Raw genomic sequence first — 12,781 nt, 5'->3', positions numbered from 1 at the left:
AATCAGTTGCTAACGAGATTGTAATTAATCAGTTGCTAACGAGATTGTAATTAATCAGTTGCTAACGAGATTGTAATTAATCAGTTGCTAACGAGATTGTAATTAATCAGTTGCTAACGAGATTGTTATAAATCGGTCGCTAACGAGATTGTAATTAATTAGTTGATTCTAATGGCCACACAGTACACGAGAAATCACAGATTCTCTCGGAACAATCAGTGCAGCCGGCCGGCTTCATCCCATGCATCTTGCACGTCGCAGCCGCGCGGTGTCGCAACGTCTATAGTTTCTGTCGTACCTTAAATAGTGATAGATAAATAATTATTAAGCGTTTAAGATTGAACTAATTCGAAATATATAATGTTTTTACGGTGTCTAAACAAAGTCTAAAGATTGCCACATAAATCATTGAGATTTTCATTCAATTTGCCACCCGACTTACCAAGACAACTTGGGTGAATTGGGAGCAGATAAAATTTATCTCGCAATTTCATTTACGGCAACGGCTTTATTAGACATGGATGACTCATCAGAGGTTGTGACGTAATAATTAATGGTAAACTGCCTTGCACATGAATAAATGATAGGACATGGGAGAAATAAGAGCGATTTTCCACAAAAATTAGATCAGTACTCTCTGCAGTGAGTGACAGAGAGGCCATTTTCGCGTCCGTGAAGTCACGGACGGACGGACATGACGAGTACAATAGCGCCTTTTTTCAATAAACGAGAAAATGCGCTAAAAATATTCAATATGTAGGTTGGAAGTAGGCAAACACTGATCGAATAATACATATGTATTAAGAATAAACATGATACACTTACTCGTATATACTTCGATAAGAATAAATCAATTGACATGAAAATTAAAATTAGCACAGCAGAGGTAAGTCCGTTGGTTACATTATAAACTTCAGTAATTTATATTTCACGCAAGCCAAGGAACAATAAAAGGGAAATCAAGCGGTCACGGCAACAATGCTGCATTCTGATGCTGTCTAGTGTAATGCTGGTAGAACATTTTCAAATTGCTGAGCAAGCTACACTATGCAAGTCACTTCTTTCGGATCGTCAAATTTCTAAAATGTGGCTAATTTAAATACATTACTATCTGTTTCACTTACCATCCATACATTAATATTTTAGTCATTAAGCTAATTTTGGTTAAGCCCCAAAAGAGAATTGTAACAAAAAAATTGTATCCAGATTGTAAAGATTGTATACAATTGTAACAATTGTATGCCACAAAAGAGGATAATAAGAAAACGACAGTAGAGAAGCTTGGTTTTAAAGTCAGGGGTAATATGCAAAAAATATTACTCATGTAATAATAGGATGAACCAAGTAGTATTACTATAAATGAGGTAGGAACATAACTGTGTTTCTCGGCAAGTAAGTAAGCAAGAGTTTAGTCTGTAGTTTAGTATGTAACCAACGGTAATTACAGTGCATACCTAAATTATCGAAGCTCATGCTTCCCATCAGCAATTAATTAATTATAAGATGTTTTCTTTTAATCCAAGTTTGATATTTATGGCGAAATTTACGCTAACGCTACAGTTTGCTCACTTCCCAGTGCAGCGATCTTTGACGAACGAGCAACAGACTTCATTGTAATTATATAACGTGTAAAAATTAACTGCTAAAATGCATCCAAAATTTCTATAAATGATCATCGTGAAGTCAATACAAATTTCCAAATCACAGCATGAGTATTTTAAATGAATTGATGTATGAATCCGACTGAGGTACAAAGAAGCATGGATTTCGGCACTTATTTTTATACATAAACATTTACACAAAGCAAACAAGTGCAAGACACTGCGGAGCCCCCACAGTGCGCACTCAAAACAATCATTGAGTTCACGTCTACGAAGTGCAAGCAAAAATGGTGAGTATTTTCGATAGTGAGCCAAAAAATGCACGCGGTTGTAAACTGTAAATCGATTCTGAGTTGAAAGTAAATAAATTTTTTCAAAAAGAATTTTCGAATCTGAAAAATGTAGCATTAAACAATAAAAAAAAAATATGAGTGAGGTAGGAGACAACAAACTTAAAGCCACTGTGGATCAAATATTACTAATAAATGTACAAATAAATTGAATAAATGCCTCTATCTTAAATGTCAGGGCGTTGAACAAAGGTAAGGTTAGAGAAGAGGTGAAAAAAAAGCAACATGCAAGCAAAACGCAACACACAAAGCAACATTTGGCACATACACATCAACTGGTGGTGGCCAGGGCAGCAAGAAAAACTAACACATCCCTGCAGTGAACACATCTATGCCAGCAACACATCCCTGCAGTGAACACATCTATGCCAGCCAACACATCCCTGCAGTGAACACATCTATGCCAGCAAAAACAGCAATAATAGCAGAACACCGAAACAAAAAAAGCCCTGCGCCCAAAATACGCCGGTGGTGGAGCACAGCTCAACCTTTGATAATAATAATATAGCGGTTCCAGCGTTTATTAGGCCGTAGGCCTGTCGCCGATTCTTAACATCGCAGAACATTCACAGCTTGTTGTGGTCTCGAAGTCGCAACTCACTGCTACAATTCTGCTGTGCTTAACCGCCCGGCCTTGCTGATTCTGACCAGAAACTGGCGCACAGAGCTGGGATCGAACCCGCGTCTCTCTGCGCCAATTCTGGTACTCCGGGCCTATACTTTCAAAAAAAGTTAAGAGATCGTAAGTTCATCAGCCAATCATTGACGGCCTTTCAAGCAAAATCCACCAATCATAGACAATGGCCCATACTTTCAAAAAAAGTTAAGAGATCGTAAGTTCATCAGCCAATCATTGACGGCCTTTCAAGCAAAATCCACCAATCATAGACAAGAAAACAGAGCGTAAGTACTTACGTTCACTTAGCGAGTTATGAAAGTATGGCTCTGAACTTTAACCACTGGGCCACAAGAATGCGTAAAAAGGCCCACTGCTTCATGAACAGAGTAACTATTCATCGGGGAGAAGCAGTAAATAATTTTGTGCTTAAAATTTGCCGTGTATTTATTCGCTAAAATCATCAAAACCTTATCCTACTCCACAGCAAATTAAATTTGAGAGCAAATTTGTTCATGAAACTTAGACCCACTACAATGAAGCACAAAATATTAGAAATATTGTTATAAAATTGTGAGCATACACGAGGCTCAAAGGACGGTGTGAGCACCATCAGAGGAAGCTTACACTACTCAGTCCAGTACCATCAGTCACTGTACACATGTAACTTCACTATTACAATTACCTCAACATAAATATCATGTGCATAGTCCATCCGCTGCAGGGACAGCACAGGCATCACTTGTGCAACACGTAACTTATGTAAGTAGGAGCTGTGCAAAGTACAATCTTTTGTGTCGGTAACTCAAATGCTCAAATGAGAGAAAAAATCGTACTACTAATCGTTTGCATTGTAAATTTGTTCACCACATGTTTTGTTAACGTAAAACGATATATCTTGCAGTTCAGGTATCGTTAATTTTTTAATTTCTCCAAAATTTCAGGTTTCAAGCAAGTCCGAGAAGATGGAACATCACATTTGTGAAATGTATGTCCATCTGGCACAATTAACTGCTACAATTGCTAAATCAAATAAATTTCTTTACTTTGCGCCACTAGTAAAAAGGCTTTGGAAGTCAAGACAATGACTACAAATGAATTGGAATTAGAAGCTCAATAAAATTATCCCTTTGAACACAAATGCTTTCTTGTGCTGAGCGATCGATATGAATACAAGCGTCACTCAATCAGGGCCCATACTTTCAAAAAAAGTTAAGAGATCGTAAGTTCATCAGCCAATCATTGACGGCCTTTCAAGCAAAATTCACCAATCGTAGACAAGAAAATAGACTGTGAGTATTTACGTTCACTTAGCGAGTTTTGAAAGTATGGCCCCCGATGAATAACTACCGAACCACTTACTAAGGTAAACATAGCTTGTACAAAAGTGTCATGGCGCGGTGAAAGCAACATAGGTTTACCAGGCATCACAAATGAGCTACAAAGAGAACTAATCCTTGGAATTATCGTACAAAATAATAGGCCTTATAAGTTGAAGTCAACACGAGGAAGCCAAGAGACTTTCTCAGTCCTTTGACTGTACATGGATTCATTAAAAAAATCTCTAAAGGGTTGAAAAGCGAGAAAATTCTTGATTTTTCTTCCCCATTGAATTGTAACTTGATATGCGCTTTAAGCAATCAGATGATTTTAATCCATTGTTGTTTCTAAACTAAGTTCGCGTCAGTAAGGAGAGAAGGCTCTTGAAGGCTGATTCAAATTAAAACTTATTTCAGGCATTCAAGCTGAATTAGTATAAAATTTAAATCGGGCGAGTGAAAATTCCAATAGAAAACAAAAGGTTTTTGATTAAATGCTGAGTCCTGAATTGGAATGATGGCAGGAATATGACGTCAATATTCACAGGTACACTCAATATAATACCCGAAACAAGCGATGAAAAGATTTATATATATAAGTGAAGAGATATAAGTGATTGGTTCATAGTGCTTTTTACCTTGAATACCAAAATTCAATAATGCGATGACATTCAACAATTCTATGTCTCTCATTGCTCAACTTTGAAGAGGAAATCTCTTCAGTGATAGCAAACACAACAATACAAGTATATATTATATACCAATCTACGCAGGACAACTAAGAACACAGAAATCATGCGAATAAAATAAAATTTATAAATGGCGTGCAGATTTACGAATTAAATCATTCGAGGATTTATACGAAAATACAAGAAAACATTGCCATACAAAACACTGTCCCACAAATGCGAAAGATTGTTCATTGAAAACATATAGGATAAATCAAGGGATATGTAGCACAACAAGCAGTGCAATACAAAAACTACACACCTTTAGCAATATACACTGAACTAAAATTAACAAAGTGACGACATACGCGGGTAGCCGACTAGTGTGTCAGTGAAGTAATCGCTTGTAGGATTACGTTATATTGGACAGAAACTCTCTTGATGGGCGCAGTGCGAGTCCGTGCTTAAGTCGAGCTTTACACCAATGAAGCATATGGTCCGGAAGGAATGCGTTATGAACATTACTGTGAAAATATGTAGAAATTGTAGTACAATAAGTTCGAAATCAGAACCTTCAATTGCTAATTCCATTAATAGGAAGATGAAGGATTCACACATATTGATGACAAACTTCAGTAACGAGTTTCTCAGATTTAGGCCGGAGCCACATAGCGCCCTGCCTGTTGTACGACAAGTAACTCGACCATTGCTGTCTGCTTGAGGTCAGAACAATGCACAATGCGTCACAAGAAGAGGCTTACCAGCCATCAGTCCACCACACGCTGATCCTTGTCTAGCTCCACAGCTTTATACGAAACAATGGCAGCAACAGAGTACCAATAGCCTCTACCTCAAACACGGTAATCACTTAAGAACGAAAAGTACAGAACACACTTGTATAGTAAGATAGACGCGATGGACCAAATCTAATTCGTGATATTCGAGACCTTTATTCTTGTTAGTGATATTTTTTGCGATTTGTGAGGTTTAATTGTATCATCTTGCATCAATGAACATCGTCGGAACAGACCGTAATACCATCACTCTGTCTTAAAGACAGTAATATAATGAACCACTCCACAGGATGGTCAATTAGAATGATTTTAATCCTGAAGAACAGATCGAACTATTGACCAAGATCAGGAATTGTTAAGATATTTAAAATTTTCATATCCTAGCACGGAGTTGTATACTAAAACTTATGCCCGACAATCCTGTTGAAGAAAACTTGAGTTCTCACTTGAGTGGGAATTCCGTGGTTAAATTGTTAATTTTAGCTTCAATTTTGCAAAGTTGCGGTTGAAAATCAAGCTTAAACATGACAAGCATCACCTAATTCTTGCAAATGAATAAGAGCCTCTGTAATGCCCAGTCAACTTAAAATTGTTGTGAAGATTTGAAGATTTAAAGTTGTGTGAAGATTTTTTCGGTGCGCTAAACACTTAATATATGCAGCAGGCAAGGCAGAAAGCGGGTAATCCAAGCCAGCGAAGTGAGCTACAGATCGCAGATCATGTCTATCGAAATCATTTACATTCTTAGGACTGTAGATAAATATTTGTTGTAGTTAGAAGTGGCAATATCATCAACAATATTTGTGCTGCGTTAGTAGATAGCGACGAAAGGAAAGTATCTGTGAATTTATTCTACAAAAAAGTAAAAATTATATTCAAGTACTTTGGTGATATTCGGGTACAGCCACCTGATATATGAAAGAAAACGTAAAAAATGCGAGTTTTTCCTCGCCCATGTATCCTCTATCAACTACTCCAGTGATATTATGCTAGACATATAATGCTGGCGCCATGCCTTGAAGAGAACAGCAGCTGTGAACCTCGTACACAACTTCCTTTGTTTCCAGAGTATATCAATCACCAGGAGGCGGTTTACATAGACAAATCCTAGGTAATGGCCTTAGGCACCTAGACAAATCCTAGGCAATGGCCTTAGGCACCCAGACAAATCCTAGGCAATGGCCTTAGGCACCCAGACAAATCCTAGGCAATGGCCTTAGGCACCCAGACAAATCCTAGGCAATGGCCTTAGGTACCTAGGCAAATCCTAGGTAATGGCCTTAGGCACCCAGACAAATCCTAGGCAATGGCCTTAGGCACCTAGGCAAATCCTAGGTAATGGTCTTAGGCACCCTGACAAATCCTAGGCAATGGCCTTAGGCACCTAGGCAAATCCTAGGCAATGGCCTTAGGCACCTAGGCAAATCCTAGGCAATGGCCTTAGGCACCCAGACAAATCCTAGGCAATGGCCTTAGGCACCAAGCCAAATCCTAGGCAATTGCCTTAGGCACCCGGACAAATCCTAGGTAATGGCCTTAGGCACTTAGGCAAATCCTAGGTAATTGCCTTAGGCACCTAGACAAGGTGTTGGTCTCGGTCACCTAGGCAACTGCGTCAGGCAACTAGGCAACTGCCTCAGGCACCTGGGCAACTGCCTCAGGCACCTGGGCAACTGCCTCAGGCACCTGGGCAACTGCCTCAGGCACCTAGGCAACTGCCTTAGGCACCTGGGCAACTGCCTCAGGCACCTAGGCAACTGCCTCAGGCACCTAGGCAACTGCCTCAGGCACCTAGGCAACCGCCTCAGGCATCTAGGCAAATCCTAAGCACTGACTCCAGATGCCTATTCAAATCTTAGGTAATTGACTCTGGAACCCAGACAAATCCTAAGTAATCGCCGCACTCAGCGGTAAGCAAAGAGACAGGCTCGTCTGCTCGAGCATGAAGACAGCGTTCTTCACGCCTCTGTTTCTCCTTTCAAACGCAGCCGAGCAAAATCTTCAAAGATAATGTCGTCACTCTCAGCTGCTGCAGGTTCAGTCCCATCCCTGTAAATACAGGTACGTTCATACAAATATCCTGTATTAACATCTTACACATGTATAAACATCCATCCCTGTAAATACAGGTACGTTTTTTAGGTAGGTTTCATTAAAGACCAGAGAATTTGTTCTCTGGTCATTAATAAAACCTGGGTAAAAAAAATAAATTCTGCCAACCTATACAAATTTTCACATATATATTTACATGCAATTAATGTACTCGAATCTTTACACACAATTCGTAAACACAATTCTTGTTATACGTAGTATCGAGCCAGTGTAAGTGGTTGTTGTATCGAATATCAGAGCTTGAAGCGGGGATCTCAGAACTTTTGACTTGAAGACTCAAGACTTATAGTGCAATTTTTTTGGAAAGTCCAATATGCCGTCCAAGTAAACACGCAGGAATGCATGTAATCAAGAATTTCAAGCGCACATAATAGTCGTGGACTCACGCGTCCAGCTGTATGAGGTACAGCAACACTCACGCGTCCAGCTGTATGAGGTTGGTATCAACAGCAACACTCACGCGTCCAGCTGTATGAGGTACAGCAACACTCACGCGTCCAGCTGTATGAGGTACAGCAACACTCACGCGTCCAGCTGTATGAGGTTCAGCAACTCTCACGCGTCCAGCTGTATGAGGTACAGCAACACTCACGCGTCCAGCTGTATGAGGTACAGCAACACTCACGCGTCCAGCTGTATAAGGTTGGTATCAACAGCAGGGTCCTGATGATCGAGGTCGGCTGCAGTTGAAGGCTGCGTGGACCCAGCGATGTCGCCACCACAGGCGCCGCCCCGCACGGTGTCCGCGTCCTCCTCGGGCTTCGGGTGCATAAGCGTGAACGGCAGCTCCGCAACAAGGTCCCTGGCAGCACACGTATTTATCATTAGAGTGAATTATTAATTTACGAAGGCACATTAGTAACGAATATTAAATGTATTATTCAAATTAATTTAAATGAACTAGTAAATTAGTAATTAATAATTAATTAGTAAGTAATTAGTAATTAAATTAAATGTATTAGTAAATTCTGGAAACGCATCTTAACACTTTGACTCTGATTGCTTCATCTTGTACTATTATTTTATTTTTTGTACTGTTTTTAAACAGGGTTGCCAGAAATTCCATGATTTAGTTTTTCCCAACTGCATTGGCTGGCTAAAATTTATAATAGGGGTACTTCCTAATTAAATTTTAAATACTGCAAAAGGAAAATAATTGGAATTTACATAGCGGAACCAACAAATAAACTGGTATATTTTGAGTTATCAGCCGTTTGTGGCCTTTTTTGTTCTCGGATTTGGCTGATTTTAGGCAACCTGAATTATGTACCACTCCGTCCTGGAGAAATACATTTTGTGGTATATGCATATGTTCCACTTCAGAGTCAACGTGTTAAATTCCAGTACTTCAGAGGAAAAACATATATTAGAAACTGTATTAACAGCACTTTTGAGATATGTAAGTTCTACTTCTCTGCCTTCCATTATTTACTGAAATGAATCTGGATAATCTTGCATAGGTCAGCTTTCAGAAAATTATTATTAAGAAATAATATTCCATTACTACAACACACAGGATTGATTGCATTCTTATTTATACCATCACTATAATGACTATCATACCATAACTATAATAACATTTAAACACTAGTACATATTTTTGTGTAATGCGTTCCATGACTAAATACTGGGTTCAAAAGGCCAGATCCCTTGTGGAATCAAGTCACAAAAAGTACAAGAACCTGCAACAGCCCATGGGCCTATTTCTTCAGTGCCGACACTTGTTTTCTATTCTATTCTATTACTATAAATTAAATTTTTACCAGGTTGTGGATTGCAAGAAACTCACCCTGCTAGAGCTCCAAGAGTGATTTTTAAACACTAATTCAGATTTTTATGTAGTGAGTACCATGACTAGAAATTAAATCTGTATCAGGTTGTGGACTGCAGGAAACTCACCCTGCCAGAGCTCCAAGTGTGAGCTTCACCTTCACTTTGTACTGCACAACAATGCCCAGGTTCTCCTTCTGTGATGGGTCTGTAATTCTGGAGACAAACAAATTTAATTTGGTTTTAGCAGAATATGAAATAATTATTTGTGTATGTATCAATGATCCACATAAACTAAGTATGAAAAATTAGTAAGTTGTAATTTCAAAACTAGCCTTTCAAGTGAAACTGTAAGAAACAAATCATGATTTGTACTGCAAAATCTCTCTGGAGGAACTAAGTTTTTGATTATATAGGTTACAACTCCATTACTAGTTCAAAAAATGAAGAATACAAGTATGTAGGGAAAAACCAAAATTCACACAGAGGAGATTAAATGGTAAATATTCAGAAAAAAAGGTCAATTAGGTCAATTAGCATAAAAATATTTACATGTATGAGGTTAATTATTTTCAAATATTACATTATAATTAAATATTATATCCTCATCATTAAAAATTTCAAGCGGAAAAGAACTATAAGTATTGTGGAGACAGGAATTTTCATCTTGAAATGAAATGACAACATTGTTGATTCCAAGATCATTAAATCTGAAGCATCAGAAGGGGCCCAAAATGACCAAATTTCTTAGGGCACATTAATGTTGTTCTGTTCAGCATGAAGGTATAGAACAGAATGAGGAGGGTAGGCTAACAGAGCTTGTCCTTATATCCGTGAGGTTTGAACTGATGATGGAGATTGTTTCCACAATGTTTTGTTAAAGAAATTATGGTAAAATTACTGAATTTATTATAATTCTTGGTAAAGTGATGAGAAAATATCTCTATTGTTAATCTTTCTACTCATAAAGGCATACTTAAGCTCTGGTGATTCTGAAAATTCAAAAATCCAGTTGATGATTTTGTCAGATAAATTCAAGTTCATTAATGCTCTTGGTTTTTGATATATCTTTTGGATACAAAAAACATTTATCATCATTATACATTAAGAAATATAAGTGCAGGTACAATCATAATAATAAAGATCAATAACTCTTGCATGGCAAATGTTTTTACAATTTCTTGCAACTTGAAAATGACACTTCAGTGCATAACATAAAAATGAACTCTATATTTCTAGCTCTCCCTCAAGAGACTTTTGGCAGAGTTTCACAAACCAGCAAAATGAGGGTAATGCAACAAGTTTTTATTGTAGTTTACAACAGACTTTACATTTAAATTACAAATTCATCAAAATAAATTGTATAATTGTCACTTTAAGTTCTGCACTTTTACCATGCTCACCCTTCTGTCCTTTTGCAATGTTAAGTGCAATGTTGAAATGTTGCTTACAGCAGATGGTGTTTCCACATGGAAAAATGATTTGGTACTTACAGCAGACGGTGATTTACTTGAGTCATATTTTGCATGAAAAAAATGCTTATCAACAAAGTTCTAACATCAACTATTTGCTTGGCAAAAATGTGTTAATATTTAAAAATATTTGGTTCAGTACTCACAGTACGTAGGCCAGGGTCAAAACCACACCATGGAAGGGTTCAAAATCAGAGCTCAAATTATGAATATAGTTTAGTTGCGAAATGAAACAAAAGGTGGCACTAATGTTAAAAACTTTGAAAATTTGGTTTGGCTCTTACACAATAGGGATGGCAGGTTAGGTACTTCCTGCACACAGGACTTCTACAGTAGGTACTGATTACACAAAGAAGAAGCACAGCACCCACCTCTTGGAAAAATGATTTGGCACTAACAGCAGATACAGAATGAGGAAGGCAGTAGGCAGATTTAGGCAGATGCAGTAAGAGGGAGATCAAGAGTATGGCAGATTTAGAGCACAATAAGCAAGACTATATACTTAGAACTTACGGCAAGGAAGACATGTTTTGTTATCCAAGTTTCAGAGAGGCAAGATTAAGTGTCCACTGCTGAATAAATCTTTGTGCAGTAGGCAGAATTAGGAAGATACAGTATGAGGGAGATCAAGAGTATGGCAGATTTAGAGCACAATGAGTAAGACTATATACTTAGAACTTACTGCAAGAAAGACATGTTTTGTTATCCAAGTTTCAGAGAGACGAGATTGAGTGTCCACAGCTGGATAAAATTTTGTACTGAAGTCAAAGCTAAAACAGCTACAGTTACTTACAGTGTGGATGAGGCTAGGTTTGTGTCCTCATCTCTGATACGACCATCAAGTGCAAGGCCATATTTATGGCGGTTGTCAGCCAGGAGAGGCGTCAAAGAAATGACTTTACTGAGGGAGGTGCTGGGAGACACTGGGCAACCATCACTGCAAGGTCACCATTTTGTTGCCATCACTACCCATGCTAGACATGCTGAATAAGTGGGCACCTCAAAACCTTAGTAATTGTTGAAAATTCCTTAATGCCACAAATGACAACCAACCAATTTCAAAAGAACCACCAAAAGGAATCCAGTAAGACCGTAACCCAAACATCCCTTAAGATGGACTCCACACCAACTAAATTTCAGGCTCATGCTTTCACAGCCAGAGTGACACACGAGCAGCAAGCAAAAGTAACCTAAACTGATACTTGTAGAGGATCGTGGCACAACAATGTATCCTACATTGAATTTGTGTTCACCCACTCCTCCACAAGTGAAGGATTTCAACTGAAAAGGTACATGTTTAAAACATTCAGGTGTGGAAAAAGTATTGACTAGTTTTTGTCTGCTACAATTCTTATTCGTCTGACACAATTTGACCTGTCCAATTGATCTGAAATTTTGCACAATTGCATAAAGTCAGAGACAATGCATGAATCAATTTAAAGAATAAATAATTTTGAAAATTTACAAAATGTTGATATCTTGAAAAATTTTTAATAAATATTTTTTTTTTAAATATTTGAAAATTAAATTAGAAATTCATTGTACATGTGTAACATCCAAGACACTGGATTGTTCAGAAGTATTGTCTTTAAAAAGTAATTTTTAAATGCATATAATTTTTCATCATCTTTTCAGAACAGATGTAATGAATAAATTCCCATCTGGAACCGAGTTCCATTTTGCAATGCTTTTTAGTGAGTGGAGCATTATATTTCCTGCATTATTTCATTACAATTAATGACATTTAGATAATTTTCCCTTGTAAAAGTTTAAAAACTTCAGCAGTTGGTTCAGCAGTGATTACCTTACCTGAATAAATTTACTTTTGTCAATGTTTTAATTTCTTTTCAATAGTGTTTCTTTGTCTTAATTGAATTCCATAACAGCTCATTCCTACAACTTTGGCTATTTCATTAATTCACTAGTATTAATTCCCTTAATTAGTTTGTAATCCTTCCATTTTAGCATCGGTGTTTAGAGTGTCCTAACAAGGTTATGTTTAATAGATTAAAGTCCCTGCTAGCCTTAAAATCTTTTAATGTAACTAGCGGTAGTGTTCATTAGTAGTTTCATATCTTT

At 37.7% G+C, this 12,781-nt stretch overlaps 1 protein-coding gene across 3 annotated transcripts in view; it reads right to left on the bottom strand.

Annotated features, from left to right (window-relative positions):
* Positions 1-7,121: 7,121 nt before the first annotated feature.
* LOC108681627 (beta-arrestin-1) overlaps positions 7,122-12,781 on the bottom strand; it is a 34,022-nt gene continuing 28,362 nt past the window's right edge. For 2 of the 3 annotated variants that reach the window (XM_018170678.2, XM_047884869.1), the window contains exons 10-12: positions 9,360-9,446; positions 8,086-8,262; positions 7,122-7,397 (exon numbers count right to left, since the gene is read on the bottom strand). In XM_018170678.2, coding sequence (XP_018026167.1) covers positions 7,307-7,397; positions 8,086-8,262; positions 9,360-9,446 — 355 coding nt within the window. In that variant the 3' untranslated portion in view covers positions 7,122-7,306. Of the gene's footprint in view, positions 7,398-8,085; positions 8,263-9,359; positions 9,447-11,495; positions 11,640-12,781 lie in introns of all 3 variants that reach the window. The other variant, XM_018170679.2, reaches the window with a different exon arrangement.

Source organism: Hyalella azteca, unplaced genomic scaffold, assembly GCF_000764305.2.
Source record: "Hyalella azteca isolate HAZT.00-mixed unplaced genomic scaffold, Hazt_2.0.2 contig16374, whole genome shotgun sequence".
NCBI lineage: Eukaryota > Metazoa > Arthropoda > Malacostraca > Amphipoda > Hyalellidae > Hyalella > Hyalella azteca.
This window is presented reverse-complemented; position numbering and strand designations above follow the sequence as displayed.